General features: G+C 38.0%; 1 protein-coding gene across 1 annotated transcript; it reads left to right on the top strand.

Moving 5' to 3' along the window:
• Positions 1-1,839: 1,839 nt before the first annotated feature.
• LOC132610801 (uncharacterized) lies at positions 1,840-3,452 on the top strand. The gene is made up of 4 exons (XM_060325204.1): positions 1,840-2,329; positions 2,470-2,606; positions 2,664-2,832; positions 2,950-3,452. Exons 1-4 carry the CDS (start codon positions 1,840-1,842, stop codon positions 3,450-3,452), a joined length of 1,299 nt encoding a protein of 432 aa, XP_060181187.1.
• Positions 3,453-18,299: the final 14,847 nt, after the last annotated feature.

The raw sequence follows: 18,299 nt of genomic DNA, 5'->3' as shown, positions 1-18,299 counted from the left end.
CACATGAAAAGATGGCACATGGGAATAATAGAAGACATAGAGGGAGAATGGTGCAGAAATTTGTTCCAAGAGTGCTATCTAGTGGAACTGTGGTCACTTATCCAGGGGAAACTATCAAGAAGGATGCTAGGAAGCAAAATGGATTGGACAGACAAAAGGGAGTTTCATGTGCTGAAAAGAAGATTAAGGTTAATTCAATGGATATTCTCAGGAAAAAGACAAATGAAGGTGTTTCTAACCAAAACAAGTTTGATGTACTATCAAATTTGATAGAGGAAGGAGAGAGTTGGAAAGATAATTCTAAGGCTCCTGAAAATTCTCTATATAGTACAAAGGAATGGGTGATGGCCAATTTTAATGCAGTTCATAAGTCCAATACAGGGAAAGAAGCAAGGGGGATGGAGATCATGTCCAACGATGAGGAGAATATTGGAAACCTTTTAGAAGAGAAGGAAGCAGATTTGTTCAAGGAAGAGGAAGATAAGATTGGATCTGATAAGGTAAACAATGTGGAAGCTATTGAGAATGCACTATATGATTCAGAGGTAGTGTTAAACAATGTAAGCAATATCAACAATATGGATGGGGAAGACAAGGAATTAGATGACAAGGAGAAAGCTTTGATCAATGCAGATGAAGAAAAAGACTGTGATGCAGTTGTTGATCTGGTTGTTCCATCAGAAATCACGGTGGTGGAAGGGGAAAAGTGCAAATGAGACTAGTAATGTTGAACCTTCAACAAGTAGGACAGTGGAAGAAAGGGTGAAGAGGATAAGTAGTGTGGATATTGCAGATAAGATTTCTCAAGACAAGGAAGTAGATCTGAATGTTGGGAAGGAACAGTGTCAGGCAGCTGAACTTGCTATTATTGATCCTCAAAGGTCAATATACGGCTTGATGAAGTTGGCTTTGATAATGCTTTACTTTTAGGATCAGCTGAGGATTCTGGTAATTCTGCTGAGATTACTAAGTAAGAAGCTGATATTGAAAAAATGAATCAGTTGGTAATGATCAAGGTGTTGAAGATAATACAAGAGAGATTCAGAGGGACAATAATGATAGAACCTCTCAGATAGTTGATACTGAAGCAAAAGAGAAAAAAGTAGATGAGTATATTAACGGGGATAACACAGATATCATTCATAAGATTGCCCTTGGGGAAGATGTGTTTGTTGATGGAGTAGATGACTAAGGCATAGAGATTGAAGTAATTGATAATGCAGTGCTTACTGGAAATTTAGGAGAAAATTTGGAGTCTGAAAACTTATTGCAAGTGGATAGTTCATTAGTAAAGGATACATAACTTCCAGTAGGTTGTTATCTACCTTGTAAAAGAGGAGAGATTCTAGGCAAGGAAGTTGATGTTTCACAGGATCTCTTGTTGGTGAAGGAAAACCTTTATGTTGGTTTAATATAAAAGAAACCTTCACCACACAAGGAATTGAATTTTCTGGTTTCTTATGATCTAAACAGGTTGGACAGTCCCTCTAATCAAAATGTTTTGAGAAAAGAAATTGTCACAGTTTCAGAAGTGAATAAAATGGAAGAGGCAGATATTGGGCAACATTTAGTAGATGTCTCAAAACAGGCTGATATAACTCCAATGGATAAGAGCAGGAATACAAGGAAAGGTAGGAAAGCTAAGAATGGTGGAGAGGCTCAAACTATCAGAACCATGTCAAAAAGGAGTACAACAACATCAAAAAACTTGGACGAAATTCCACCTTCAAGGATATTACCAAAGAGGAATGTTGCAGCTAAATCAAATTGTTGATGATGAAGATGCTTATTTGGAATATCAGATCTGTTAACACATAAAAGGCTTTTCATAGAGTTCAAATGTTGAACAGACATCATAAGTTTGTTCTAATTGCTGTAACGAAACCTTTCCAAAATTCTAGAAATATTCAGAGATACAAAAGGAGATTGGGAATGAATTTTGCTGGTTACAACTGTAATGGCAAGATTTGGTACTTTGTAGAAGATGGAGTAGATGTGGAAGTTTTGATGGACACAGATCAACAAGTGACCATTAAGCTTTTATTGCAGAATAGTGGTAAAGTGATTATCACAACCTTGGTGTATGTAAAATGTGATGCTGCTAAAAGACTTCTTCATTGGGATAACATTTACAGTTTTTCCAGTAATATGACCTTTCCATGGTTAATTGGTGGAGACTTTAATGTTATTATGAATGAGGAGGAGAAAATTGGAGGTTTGCCAGTATATCCAAATGAATATGAAGATTTTGCTTTTTGTATGAATTCCTGTGAATTGAATGAAGTGGAATTTAGAGGTAGTCCTTTTACTTGGTGGAATGCCAGAGCTGGTTAAGATTGCATCTTCAAGAGACTATATAGAAATCTAGTCAATCAATAACTACAGGATTGGTTTAGAACTTTGAGCATGGAGCATTTGTCTAGAACTGGATCAGATCATGCACCTTTATTGTTATTAGCTGGTGAGTAGGTTCAACCATATCAAAAGCATTTCAGATTTTTAAAGTACTGGTTGGAGCAAGAATCATTTATGCAAGTAGTGGAAGATTTCTGGAAACAGATTACTTGGGTGATCCTTTTGTCACTTTTAAGTTGAAAATGAAGAAGGTTAAATCAGCTTTATCTAATTGGAGCAAGGAAAAAATTGGAGATTTATTCAAATAGCTAACAATAAGGGAAGATATTGCTAACATAAAGGAGCAACTATTTGAGGAATTCCCTTCAGAAGAGAACAGAATAGTGCTTCAAAAGGCTCAAGTTGAGTTCAAGAAATATTTTCATTTTGAGGAGGAGTTTTGGAGACAAAAAGCTGGCATTCAGTGGCAATCAGAAGGTGATAGAAATACCAGATACTTTCATAGTTTGGTGAAGGGGAGAAGAAAAAGATTGCATCTGTCAAGAATTCAAAATGTAGAAGGATAATATAAAGAAGATGATGATCAAAATGCAGGAGCAGCTATTGACTTTTATCAAAGTCAATTCACTGAAGAAGAGACTTCTCAATATTGTAGATTGTTAGATGTGATTGCTCCTAAAGTAACTCAGGAGCAGAATTCTTTTCTAAGTGCTATGCCAACCTTGGAAGAAGTGAAAAATGTTATTTTTGCATTATCAGGTGACAGTGCTTGTGGACCTGATGGTTTTTCAGGCCTCTTTTATCAGAAGTCTTGGAATATTGTAGGAGCGTATGCGTATAATGTAGTGAAAGCTTTCTATGAGGATCAGAAACTTCCTAAATCTGTCACTCATACAAACTTGGTTTTACTACCAAAGAAATCTTTCATCAACACTTTTTCTGATTTAAGACCAATCAGTGTCAGTAATTTTATCAACAAGGTGATTTCCAGAGTGATCTATGATAAGCTAGAAACATTCTTACCTTCCTTAATCTCTGCTAATCAATCTGAATTCTTAAAAGGGAGAAACATCATTGAGAATGTGTTACTTACTTAAGAGTTGGTGGCTGCTATTAGAAAGAGGGGGAAACCAGCTAATGTGATCATCAAGTTGGACATGGCAAAGGCATATGATAGAGTTTCTTGGAGATTTCTTATTCAAGTCATGAGGAGAATGGGATTTGCAGATATGTATGTAGATATGATTTGGAGGTTGATAGAAAATAATTGGTACTCCATACTAATTAATGGTCAATCACATGGATTTTTTCATTCTACAAGAGGAGTTAAGCAAGGTGATCACCTATCTCCAGCTTTGTTCATCTTGACAGCTGAAGTCTTATCTACTTCTCTGAACTCATTGTTTGAAAATAGCATGTTCAGCGGGTATGGGATGCCAAAGTGAAGTGCATGGCTGAATCATCTATCTTAAGCTGATGATACCATAATTTTTGCTTCTGCTGACAAAGAATCCTTACAAATCACCATGGGGGTTCTGCATGATTATGAGAAGGGTTCAGGACAGAAAATTAATACTGACAAGAGTGCTTATTATATGCATGCAAAAGTGGCTGATGAGTTGAGTCAAGATGTACATCAGATATCTGGTTTTAATAGGGGTGGATTTCCTTTTACCTATTTGGGATGTCCTATCTTTCATGCAAGGAGACAAAAGTTGTTTTATAAATATATCTTGAAGAACGTTAGGGATAAATTACAATCTTGGAAAGGAAAATTACTATCATTTGGTGGAAAATCAGTTTTGATCACTAGTGTATTACAAAGTATTCCTATATACTTGTTATCAACAATGGTCCCACCAAAATGTGTCATCAAAGAATTGCACAAGTTGTTTAACAAATGTTTTTGGCAAACAAAGGAGGATGGCAGAAGTAAACATTGTTCAGAATGGGATAAGATGTGCTTTCCAAAGCAAGAAGGTGGAATTGGCTTCAGATCTTAGTTTGACATCTCCAAAGCTTTATTTGCTAATATCTGGTGGCGGTTTAGAACAAGTAACACTTTATGGGCAAGTTTTATGTGGAATAAGTATTGCAAGAGGTTTAGACCTACTGTGGTTCAATGAAAAGGTGGAAGATCCCAAACTTGGAAAATGATGTTACAAGCAAGGGATGAAATGGAGCATAGAATATGGTGGGAACCACATAATGACTCTTCTTCTGTCTGGTTTGATAATTGGACTAAGCAAGGGGCTTTGAGTGATTATTTACCATCTCAATATCAATTAGATGAATCTATTAATGAAGTTAAAGATTTGATGACTGAAGGACAATGGAATTATAATATGCTACAGGAGTTATTTCTAAATGACATTATGGAGCACATCAGACAGGAGTTAGGTCATATTGTGAGATCAGATGGTAAAGACAAATCCTGGTGGATGGAAATAAGTTCTGGGAAATTTACTATTAAAAGTGCATGGGAGCTTCTCAGATAAAAAGCAACAGATTCTTCTCATTATGAGAAACTCTGGATAAAAGGAGTGCCTTATAAGGTGTCATTTTTCTTATGGGGAATCTGGTTTCAAAAAGTGCCAGTAGATGATGTGTTGAAGAGAATGAAAATATCAATAGTTTTAAGATGCTGCTGTTGCCAGGTTCAGGAAGAAACAATGGATCATCTATTCATATCAGGCCCATTGGCTAGCAAGATATGGAAATACTTTGCGGCTGCAGCAGGTATTATAACTCCATTGGTACAGACAAAATAGCCTATTATGGTTTGGTGGAATGCTAATTGTGTGACAATATTGAAACCATTATACCAAGTAGCTCCAGCATTGATCATGTGGCAAATATGGAAGAGCAGAAATACATTGAGGCATGGTGGATCTATCTCATATAGTAAGGTCATTCATGAAACAACAAGGATTTTATACTTCTTAGCTCAGATGAGATATCCAAGGATACAAAACCTTCTAAAAATCTGGCCAGGTGTGATTCAATTCATGGAAAGTCATAAGTTTCCATTAGTGTGTAAGAAAGTCGGTTGGAAGAAGCCAAGCATAGGATACAAATGCGATACAGATGGAGCATCAAGGGGGAATCCATGCCCTAGTTAAGCAGCTTTTTGTATCAGAAATCAAGAAGGGGACATGATATATGATAAAGCTAAAAGATTAACAAACACTACAAATCAGGTGGCAGAGGCAGCTGCCATAGAGGAAGGTTTATAATATTGTATTGATCAACAGCTCTTACCAGTAATATTGGAAACTGATTCATTAACCATGAAGAAAGTCTTGGATGGGATATGAGAGGTTCCTTGGAATATATCTTTGGTAGGTCAGAGGATACAACACTTAAAGAAAGACCAAGCGGTTCAAGTAGAGCATGTTTTAAGAGAAGGGAACTGCTTGGCTAATTATTTTGTTAACTTAGTTTTTGATTTTGCAGGTACAGAAGTGATTCAATTCAGGCATTTTCAGGAAGTTCCAAATCAAGGTAGAAGACTCATTAATCTGGACAAAGCACAAGTTCCAAACCTCAGAATAAGATCAGCTATAACATAATACAGTTTTCAAGGAAGGGAACAAACTGATCATAGAATCATCTTTAGTGTGTGGTATTAGTGTCTTGATTCATTCTATTAAAGATGTTTTTATGATTGGTTTGGGGATACAAAGCATGTTAGCTTGGTTTGGATATATTCATGCATGCAGTAGCTACTGCAAACAAGTTTCCAGCAAAATCTGATCAAAGTCAAAAACTGGATGCTTCTGATAGTGACATTCTCAGAGGATTGAATCAATTACATCCATATTTGTCTGAAGAGTTCTTGAAGAGATTTGTTTGATTCCACCGGTGAGACTTTTTGGTGTGAAAGATGGATACAAATCAAGACATATGGAGCTTTATTAGTTGATAGATTTCTGATTTTTTTTTGTCAAGTTTTAGTAGCTGTCTAGTTTACATTTCCTCTTGTATAACACCTTTATTTTCTTTCTTTTTGTGCTGCAATTTTTGCAGTTTCTGTACAGAACTTATTTGATTATGAATAAATCTCCACATTTATGGTGGCTTTAAAAAAATAAAATCAAAAATCACAAAACCAAAAGTTATATTGTTTGATATAAAAGCCCTACAAGGGAAACCATAGCATCATCATAAAATTGGGGGGGGGGGGGGGGGGGGGGGGAATGGGGAAAGATCCCTAAGCAGTCTTCCCACTTATGATCTCTGCATCATCAGAGCTGCGGACATCCTCCGCAGGTCTGCTCTTCCCGCCATCTCCCTTGGCCTTGCTCAAGAATTAATACGGCTCAGAGTCGTCATCATTCTTCACGGGTATCGCCTCACTGGGGTACATCTTCTTCCACAGGCCCTTGACACCTCTCCATGCTTTGAGGCGGACTTTATCACGGGAGCTGTTGGCCCTCTCCTTCTCAAAGTCACTATGAAGTTGGACTTGATATTGTCACGACCCGACTAGGGGCCATGACGGGTACCCGAGGCTAACCGCCGAGCACCGCTCATACTATTACCCATCGTACTCATCCTGCTTCCATTCTATTACTCGTCATACTCATTATATGTTTCTTCATTATTCTTGTGCTTATAATCATAGGAAAACCATTTTCATTTGAAACATGCTTACCTTTATATACATAAGCCCTTCGGCTATCAAAATAATATATACATACATATATACAATGAGGACATCGTGAGACCATACTACCCACACATACGCATCAACGAGCCTCTATTAGAGTACTAGACATATGGATAGGACAGGACCCCTCCGTGCCCAAATATGTACACAAAATAATAAATCAAATAGCACCTCCGGAATAATGGAGTGCTCCTGTAAATTCGCTGATAGCTTCTATGGATCTGCACCGTCTCCCTGTCTACCCGTGGGCACGAACACAACGTCCAAAGAAAACGGACGTCAGTACGAACATTGTACTGAGTGTGTAAGGCATTAACAATAATAATACATTAATGAAATAAGGAAGCATCAAATGAGAAGCAACCTGTAACTGACTATCAATTATAAAAGAAATAGTGCATATTGGCTTACTCCATAATCATCATCATATCATGTATGCATATATGTATAAGCTGCCCGACCAAATAGGTACGGTGTGATAATCATTAGCTCGCGTCCAGGCCTCCCGCGTCCGGGGTACCATCTCATGCTGCCCAATAGTGGTGTCTGCCCATGCCATCTAGACATGGTGTATACGTTGCCCGCTTTAGCGGTGTCTGCCCGGCCATATAGGCGCGGTGTGATATCATCATATACATCTCATAGACTTATCATAATCTTATCATACTATTATCATAATGTATGCCTAGGAACTCAAAGACAACCATACTTCATTGAGGTGACATAAGGTCGTGAACCCCCGATTCCATTATGGTCATTCATAAGCATTCTGCCTCCCCTTGAAGGAATTAGCATATAAGGTGAGTGTATACAATGAACAACATCAATGGATCATAGTTAACATCATATTCGTGAACTCTAAAATCTTTGGACTTAAGCTCATCATCATCATGTTTATAATATCTCTTTTTCTTAACTCATATGGTTATTCATGAACATAGACTCTTAGTTTTCCGGAATGTAGGAATTTCATGGAGAAGGAGGAAAGATCATGTCATAAGATTCATTCCTTAGAAAGAAGGGACTAGCCTCACATACCTTTTCCTTTAACTATCCTATCGCTTGCTCGTTCTCCTTCAATGCTCACGTCTTTACCTTTATTGGAGTTCGTATTAACATTAGCTAAATGATTATAAGAACGTGCTTACTAAAGCTAGAGAAAATTGGGCATCATTTCCTTTATTTATATGACTTTCCCCATATCATCTATCAACTCCCAGACATCTATAATATCATTCTCAACATTATAACCAACAATCTTCATTCGTCTACATTATCCACATTTCACAACTTCACTTCAATTCTCCCATAATCATGGTCATAGTACACTACTACGTCTTCTTGCATATGTTTACCCCATGTTCTTAATTTCATTTATAAAATATTTACAATCACAACATATTACTATTTATGACTCATCCCAAACTACTACTCAAAATAGACACTATTCCCATATTCATGACCCATTTTCTATATCCTTCTACAATTCAAGTGTTTCAACTTTTCAATACCTTAAACAACATGGAAATGCCATGAAACTTACCTTAGATAGTGTAGGAATAAGTCTTGAGTGGAAATATTTCTCTTGCACCAAAACCCTAGTTCACTTCCATTGGAATTCCTTGGCTTGGATGAACTTTAATGTGTTTCTTACACTTAATTTTGTTGATTTGGTGAAGTTGATCACCAATCTCTCTTGGGTTCTTGTATATGAAGAGTGTGGAAAGTTCTAGTGAGCTCTTGAGTCGTGGAGAATAAATGAGAATGAAATAAATGAACTTGGGGTGCTCTTTTTATAAAATAAAAAATCTGTCCCGACATTATTATACGGACACTTATACAGTCCATATAAATTTATATGGTCCGTATAAGTGACCGCAAAATCATACCCAACAACAAATCATTTTGTGACCATTATACGGCACATTATACGGTCCGTATAAGTGACCGTATAATCCCATCAGTGAGGGACCTTCACTGTGACGATTCTGCGAACCTTTATACGGACCGTATAATTGGTCGTATGATCTATCTCTTCTCAGATTTTGTTCTCGTCACTTCGTTTGATCTCAAATCCTTATGAACCTTCTTGATACTTGTTTAACACTCGTTAACAATCTAAGAGACATTATAACTCTTCTCCAAAACATCATTAAGCCATCATTAATTCGATACTCGTAAATCCTACCCGACACACAACATATACCTTGCTTTCCTTAACAACTTTCGTCTCCTACCTCAAATGTCTTTGAAATCTCATTTAAAATCATCAAATGTTATTTCTTACGTATTAAAACATTGTATACATCGTGCCCTTCGTTAGTCCACTCATTGTACGTTGACGGGAAATTTCCGGGGTGTAACAGATATGTGGCCAGAGAAGTGTAGACGGCCTACAAGGTAGAGAGTGACTCACCCATCCCCTTCTGCGCCTCTAAATAGCCCTTCATCTCCTCCCTAGTAAAGTAACCCTTGCCAGTACTGGAAGAACCAACCTCCACCGAAGGCATCTGCATACCCTGAAACATCGCCACCGTCTCGTCAAAACGAGAATCGATGCGCTCAAACGGACCCTGAACATGCGCATCTCTAGCATTACTCCTTCCCTCACCTGCACTAGCACTCACCCCCTCATCAGTCTTCCTATTTATACTCTAGACGGACGTACCATGACCAACCACCCGTAGTGGGTAGAAGTCAGCATCAGAATCCATTATGTTGCCCTCATCCCTTCTATGGACTCCATCCCTCTTGCACAGTGAAGTATCAATGACGGGAACATCAAACTCGATGCCCCAGGCCTCATAAAATCCTTCCATTCTTCAATCACCTGCGAACTCACATTCACAGGCGCGTTATCCATGATGCAAACAATCAGAAGGGCCTTGGGATAGGTCACAGAGGTGACATTACTCGAAGGATGGACCCAGCAGGAGATGATGTTCAGCCATCTCTTTGCCTCCGCAGTAAACTTGTCACTCACAATCCCCACCTCTGACTGACCCCAAGTGATGAGAGCCCTATCCTCCTCAGCCACTAATTTCGACACCAACCACTCTTCATTGTCAATAGTAGTTTTGGCCTCCAAAAGCTTAACCGGATGATTATCTACTTTATGCACCCGGTTTATCGCTTTAGTCCCCACTTTCATGGAGGTCCCCCGAATCATAATCCTCGGGTCAGGAGAATCCCAATCGATAATAGGTAACATAGCGTAGAACTCCCTTACCAAATTCTCATTGCATCGCCCGGGATCCTTAACCAAACACATCCATTTTATCGCTTGCAACCTCTCCAAAAAGTCCTGGGCACGTCTCTCCACGTTAGTCATATCAAAACCCCGCTCCAACAATAAGGGAATATGCCTTTGCTCAAAGAAACGACACTCACATTGGGGCTGATGAAGATTTGATAGTTGGGCACTTGCTCCTCTTGTTGTTCTTGTTGCGCGACTTCTTGATTTTCAGCCATTGTACCTGGGAGGAACAATCGATGATGAGGATTCGTGTTACTAGATTTCAGAAATTAAAAGCTTGCATTCGACGTCCTAAAATCTCAGTGAAATTCAATGTAATAAAAAAAAATTCAAGCTGCAGTTTCTGGTGTAGGAACCGCTGTAGCGGTCACTCAGACCGCTGCAGCGGAGCCGCTAAAGTGGGTAGGATGACCGTTAGTGACCGCTACAGCGGAGCCGCTAAAGCGGGTAGGATGACCGTTCCCGCGACCCCTGCTAATTCTACCTCGACCGCTTCTGTGACCCCATGGGCGCTATAGCGGAGCCGCCCCAGCGGTCCCTAGACTGCTGAAAAGGGCTCGTCTTCTCCAAACATACCCCGATTTTCTAGAACCCAACGGCCTGAAAAGAATTGACTAAACCAGTTTTCACGCATAGACAGTTACTTATTGTAGCATGCATGGTGGTTTCTACTAAAGTGTGGTTATTTCTAGCTACTAACATCACCCAAATCGATAAGAAATTTAAAACCACTTCAAGAACAAACCCTCTACTATATTCCAGTGTTCTACCTCAAATTCGAATCAAATCGAAGCATTTTGCGATACTGAGACTAATCTAACGCCAAACAAGTTATAAATTTCAGATTATAACCACCCACCAACTTCATCAACCAAAACCCAAAAATCTTAACTTTGGGGTTACAAATATGTTTTTGAAGCATGAAAAACTAGTAATTCCAGTTCCATTATCTTATTGTGAGTCGAGAAGAGTGATTTCTTACCTTAAGATTGAAGATCCGAGTGAGGATTGGTGTTGAATGCGAATGGCCTTTAAAAGTCCTTTTTCCTTCCTTAAAGAGCAAATTGCAGTGAGAAGTTGGGTTTAGGTGTAGAATGAAGTGTGGGGATGTTAAGGAGACTTTTATTGTGTTTAAGAGGGAGATGGGAAGTTGTGGAGTGGTAGGAGATGGAGGAGCAGTCGATTTTTGTTGGGGGAGTGTATTTGAGGAAGTGGGGAAGTGGAAGGATGTAAGGCCTTTTATTTTTCTGAATTCACGATGGCCGCTCTAGTGGTTGACTGATCGCTCCTGCGGGGCTGCTGCCGAACTACTGCAGGCCATTGAAGCGGGACCCTTGAGAATTATTGTTCCCAGTAATTCAATTCTTTTAATTACGACCCGTGTTTAATGCATTTGCCTATGTGTCCCTAATAGACCTACGATTACCAAATCCGATTCATTGAGTTATTACCCTTTCAATTTTCCTCGTGAAAATAGTAGCCGAGCCACCACCAATTGTATACTGCTAGAATTAAATTCGAGCATGATGATTTTTACTGATAAGTCTAGACGGGAGTGATAATTTGGTGATTTGTTAAATTGGCTGTTACTTTTTCGCGCCCTTTTATTATTCGAGCTGATTTAAATGAATACTCCTTATTATATGGCTGGCACAGACTTCTGCAAGATAAATTTGTTCCAAATCAACGCTACTAATTCCAATTCTTGTGCTTACCTTCCGTGCGCATTTGTCTGCCCCTTGCCGTTCGAGGATGAACGGTTGTTTAATTGATATATGATATAACGACACGTTTAGTCACTACCGTAATTCCTAAAGATTCGCAACTTTGACACCCTGGACTTGTTCAGTTCGTTACATATTCCCGGTGAACATCTAGCCTAACTGGACCCGTCGTACGAATAAGAATTAAAATATCGAATTTCGGCCCTTGGAACCAGTTAGACCGCCCCAGCGGTAGGTTGACCGCCATAGCGGTCACGCCCCAGCGATCCATGCCCCGCTGAAGCAAAGGCGAGAAAGATTTTATCAGACCGCCTCCGCGGTCTCTATGCCGCTGAAGCGGTAGCACGTCCGCTAAAGTGTTAGATGGCCAGTGGTTGACCTATTTAACTCCCATTTATGGACTTGACCTAATATTTCATTTCCCTAAGTTACAGCCGCCACTTGAGGATATTTTCAAAATCTTGAGACTTAAATGTTGGGAAGGTAACCTCCTTAAATCCCTCATTTCATCTTCCTTTAATTCCCTCTTTCTTCTTACACCATTTATGTTTATGGCAAAGTATTAAATGAGGGTTCTTTCTCAAGATTCACAAAAGACTATTGGGTAAAAGTGGTATTGTTGACCTAGAGTAATTAGTAACTCAAGGAAGGCTTATTTATTGCGAGACTTAGACTAATAACTAGTTCTAATCCTAAATCCTTTCTGTTGATACCTAATGTTTTACCTCCCTGATTTACTTTAACTACCAGAGCCCTTAGATATTAAACAGAGTGAAATATAATTTTTTTAAAAGTCAAAATGATTTTATAAAAGTTATTTAGATAATATGTTACCTCTTATTTGGTAAAATGATTTCTATAATTTGGAAATTAATTTACATATTTTTACAATTATGATGCTTCTGCTAAATTTGACCAAGAAGAAAAATAATTTATAACAATTATTTATTTAATTTTTTAAATTGTTAAATTACAATTAGTGAGTATTTTACTCTGTTTAATTCAAGGAATTTGGTTAATTAATCGAATTAATCATTTACCCCTCAATTCTCAATTTTTATGTATTCAATCTATTATAATTTTATCATAATTAATTGAGAATTTAATTATGGTTAATTCTACAAATTGGTCACTATGTGGCATTTTATGGCCTTAATTAAAACAAGCCAAATTCATTGGTATAAGTTAATTAAGGTGATTAGCCTCTGATTTGTTTGATTATGTCAGTTACGGCCTTAATTGAAATAGCCAAATTCATGGTTTAAGTTTTAACTAAGGTCATTGTTGCAAATTAGCTCTTAATTGGTCAATTGGTTATTAGTGGGTCATAATTGAAATGTTTAATCAATAGGCACTTTCAATTTTTGTCTATCTTTTAAAAGGGTCATTTTTACCCTTCCATGTATACGCATGTATACACCAGTATACAAGTATATATGTGTATATACATGTATATTGTGTATACATATGGGCTACCCTCATCCCTTTCAAAAATTGAGCCGAGCCGAGCCCAACAAGGATAGACCCGACCCAAATCTCCCATCACTTATACACAACAACAACACAAACAGACCCTAAAGGGTCTCATTTGTTTCAAACACTGAAGAGGAGGGGCAAACCCTAGCCGCACCCCTCCCTACACCCTCTCTCCTATGTCACATGCCGGAAATGGCAAAAACGAAGGGCGCGCGTGGTGGTTGTAGTGTTTTCAGGGTCAAGAATAGCAAGAGCATTTATTGCTCTACCATTTCTCACCCATTTTTGCCACAACCCAACCCAAACACAGTATTACTTCGTCTCCTTTTTACTTTTTCTGCATTTTACAACGTTCATGGACTGAAATCCATAATTGTTTTTGTTGTTATTCATTTGAAATCCTCAACCCCCATTGGTTCGTGAAGAACTGAGAGAATTGACCCATTTCTTGGTCAAATCAAACCGTTTATTTATTTTTCTAGTCGAATCTCAGCCCTTGAGTGAGATGTGAGGAACCAATTCTGAGAAATTGGCATTTGTCTCACATCGGCTAAGTTAGGGTTTTGAGGTTTTTTGGGGTTCTATATAAAGAACCCCCAATTCACATTGTTGAACAAGTTTGGGCATATTGATATTCAAATATACTCAGAGACTCGAAATACTTAAAGTTTTCAGACAAAATATTTGAGATCTTTAATTTTCTGAGTCAAGTAAAGTTTTAAAAATATTGTTCTCGTTTGTTTGGCTGGGTTTTGTGGCTGAGTGTTGGGATTTTGAGGAGTAAAAGTTCTTACCAAATCCAAATCTCTTCTGAGCTGTAATTTTCTATTTGATTTCTTTTTTCATCTCAGTCATTTATACTCTAGTTGTTTGTATGGTTTGATGTTTGAATGTTTGTGGTTACTTATGATGTCCTTAGCCTTATAATGTTAGTTTTGTTTTAGCTTAATTCTTTTTTACTTAGTTCTGTAGTTGTTTAAGCCCTGTGTGCACCAATTTATTGATTATTTAGGAATTAGGAACTCACAAATAAGTCACTTGATTAGGTTATGAATCATTAACTTGTTAATTTATGAAGACATGTGTGTTTATAATCAGTGTCTTGAGTCATCTTGTTAAACTGTGATCTTTTCTCGATTTGAGATATGATTTATGTGCCCAAAACTGCCTAGGCATGAGTCTATTAAGTCTAAAAACTCCTAATTTGATTGTGTCTGTTTAATTCTGGTCAATCATGTGTGATAAAGTCCAGGATCTGTTTAATCATGTCCTGTTTGCCTTTGTCTACTGTTAATGAACTGTGTAAGCTCAGTAGATGTATATGTTGGGATTTTGATCACACTAATCAGTTGATAGGCCCCTGTGATTACGAAGTGATGACTTACCTTATAATTTGCTTGTCCCTTTTACGGGAATAAGTCTGTTTTGAATAAGAGTCCCCATGAAAACTATAGTATTTAACTAAGTTCAAGTCACCTGTTGTTGAATGAAGTAACATGCCTTGATTAATCTATTAAACATCTTAGTTTGTGGATTTTGTTGGCTTTAAATATAACTAAGTGTGAAATTGTCTGTAGTATTGAACCTTAATTACTTGTTAGTTTATGAGCTTGAGAAGGCATACTCATCTGAGTCTACATAAAAAGGTTTAAAGACTAGAAAAGAACCATGCTTAAAACTAGGTGTATGATTATTCTTCCTTTTATTTGGGACATTGCTTAAGGGTGAGGCATTTAATCTTAACTTACTTGGTCATTTTTTTTCCTTTGCTTGATCTTATGCCTGGTCACATTTCCTTTCTGTTACAAGAGTTTAAAAACTATCTTGGATGAAAGTTGATCTGTTTGGATTTCAAAATATGCTCTTAGATTCTGGCCTGCTTTTTGTGTTAAGAGTCTTTGTTTGGCAGAAGTTGTTCAATTTGTAGTCGGAACTAGTGGATTAAAAACTGGAACCTTTTTTTTTAGAACCGTTAAACCTCTTTCATGGGAAAATCCATCTACTGTGTTGGTTTTAGGATAAACTAACTTAAGTGATTAATAACATGTTATGTGGCTTACTTATTTGGCTTAAGTGGTCTCACCTACTCACTAAGGTAAAGGAACAAGTGCTTGTCCTTCATGAAGTACTGGTCCTAAAACTATGTTTTCCTAGTTCACTACAAGGACAACTAAATGAATATCTGGGCAGTCCACTTGAGTACATTAAGGTTTACTAACACTACTAAAAAACTAGAAAAAACCGATGGACCGCGTCGGTTTTTTCAATGAAACCGACCCTTTACGGTCCGTCGGTTTACATAACCTCGCTTTTTGGAAATCGACGGACCACGTCAGTTTTTTGCGACGGACTGCGTCGGTTACGTGGTTCGTCGGGTTTTATCCAATAATTTTAAAAACAAACCGACGGACTGAGTCAGTTTTTGTAATTTCTAATTTTTTATCTTATATAAAAACAATATAAATTTTATGAAAAATCCGATGCACTGCATCATTTTTTATTTAAATTTTTTTATTTTAAATAAAAGACCGACATAGTGTGTCGGTTTTTTCATAAATTTTAAGAATTAATTTCCAGAAAACCGACGGACTGAGTCGGTTTTCTGGACAATTTCCAAAATTAATTTCCATGCATCGGTTTTCTGGAAATTTTCCTGCATGCAATTCCTGCATTTTCTGCAGCCATACCTGCACATAAACCAGTACCAAAACTAGTACCAAAAACTGCTCAAAACTAGCATTAAAATGCTCCAAATCAATTCTAAAAGAGCTACAACACATGAAATCACCCTAAGTAATAATAAAACACATTAAACACTATCTAAACACATCAAATATGATCTAAATAGACCTTCAAAGTTATTTAAATGTGCAACCAAAAGTACCATTAACTAGTTTTAACATAAGTCCATTATTAAATCCAAACTACTACAACTGATCATCCGGTGTCCGGGCTACGCACCGTCATCATCATCTTCTGGGTCGGAGGGGGGAGGGGGGGAAAGGGGCACACCAAATTGTCCACATGTAATGTGGCTTTTAACTTGTGCCATGAGCGATTCAAGGCTTGCTTTCATGGAGTTACTTTCCTCAACTCTTTTTGCCTCAGTCTCAGCTAATTTCCTATTAAGTTCAGCAATTTGCTGCGCCATAGCTGCGACCTGAACACCATCAACTCCCTCGGCTTGTCGAGAAGACCCTTCACCTCGCAATCCTGACCGAAGGCCACTTAAGTTGGTCCTTGGGCCTAGACTGTACGCTCTACCCTTTTGTACTCCCCCAACTGCTCTACACCAAAAATCTATCACTAATTTCGGTGGAGGACGGCTCGGCTGCTCAAGCTGAGTTTGGTTGTACTGGTTCACATCATCCATAAATTGCGTCTGTATATTAAAAAAATGAAACTTAGTATATAACAAATATATCATAATTAAACTTATATATAATTTTAATAAAATTATCACTTACATAGGAATTACGAGCCTTGTTCTCAACCCATGCGGTCGGATCCGACTCCTGCTTCTTCTTTTTTGTGTGGGTCTTTAGGAATAGCTGATCCTGAGTCGACATCTGTCCCGTAGCTTTTTTCTGCAAAAACAAATATGTTAAAGATAAAATTAATAACTCAATAATGATATATTGGTCGTAGGCAACTTTAAAAGTATAAAATTACTTACCATTGTCCTAGCCACGTGCCCCTGACTTCTTGCACCCGCAGTGTGCAAAGAGCCACCTTTCTTGGATGCACGGGCAGCCTTTGCCTGCTCAGACTTGGCGATAAACTCAGGAGTTCGCCAATATGCCTTAGGTTTCTCCCACTGTTCAGCATTTAGCCATTGAGGCATCTTCATATACCTTCTAGCCCTCGAAAACCAATCAGACAACCTTGAACTCCCCTTCCTCTCAAAGTTTATAGCAACCCTATCATTGTCCGTTGGATCCCTTGTACAATACATATGCAAATCTAATAGCTAATGTTAGATGATTTATATAAAAGTAAATTCAAGTTATGAAATGTATAATAAGATGCATACGTTAAACTCTCTAAACATAGACTGTCGAGTATCATATGGGATTTCACCCCATGAAGTATAAAACTGATCGGCATAAAGCCTCCGAAAAACATCTAGCAAGGCTTTTGTAGTTTCGTGATCTGGATAGAACCTGCAGTTAAAAAATTTAACGCATATAAGATTAAGATGAAAAAATCCTTAGGAAAACTTAATAAAAGACAATCTTACCTAGCTCCCTCAGGCACGATGAAAATCCGACCGATTGCATCTCTATCTCCCGGGTGTAAACCATGATATACCAGTGCCTGTGTAGGTGTAGGTGCAAGAGGACGAAGATGGATTTGAGATTGGCTGGATGGCAGTGACTCAGGCTCAGAGCTGCTATCTCTAAGGCGCAAATTGGATACACAGGGATGTGTACCACTTGGAGAAGGAGAAGGAGACAAAGTGGCCGATGTGTTAGGAGATCTGTCACGTGGTGGGAAATACATAGGTGTAGATATAAAAGTAGGATGGGTAAATTATGCCAGCTGAAAGACCCACTGACCAGACTGGGCCTGCATAGAAGAGCCAGGCATAAAAAAAGGAGGCGGAGTATACTGCATATGTGGAGCGGATGGAATGGACTGATTACTAGTAGATGTAGGATCTATAGTTCTCTTATCTTTTCTCTTACTAGTACCTCCAGATCTACCTCTACCTCTACCTTGATCACTACCACCTGAGGACATCTGCATACAGAAAGTTAATAACGTTAGAATAAAAATTTAACAAGTATAGAATTGTGTTATTATCAAGTATAGA

The sequence above is a fragment of the Lycium barbarum genome, chromosome 1, assembly GCF_019175385.1.
Source record: "Lycium barbarum isolate Lr01 chromosome 1, ASM1917538v2, whole genome shotgun sequence".
Classification (NCBI taxonomy): Eukaryota; Viridiplantae; Streptophyta; class Magnoliopsida; order Solanales; family Solanaceae; genus Lycium; species Lycium barbarum.
Note: the sequence above shows the minus strand (reverse complement) of the source record. Positions and strands in the feature narration are given on the sequence as shown.

Excerpts from the sequence above, each read along its gene's own strand:
- LOC132610801 (XM_060325204.1), top strand. The coding sequence starts at position 1,840 with ATGTTGAACAGACATCATAAGTTTGTTCTAATTGCTGTAACGAAACCT. Across the intron at positions 2,330-2,469 it reads TTGGTGGAATGCCAGAGCTG|GTTCAACCATATCAAAAGCA; the intron begins GTTAAGATTGCA and ends GCTGGTGAGTAG. Across the intron at positions 2,833-2,949 it reads CATTCAGTGGCAATCAGAAG|GAGCAGCTATTGACTTTTAT; the intron begins GTGATAGAAATA and ends ATCAAAATGCAG.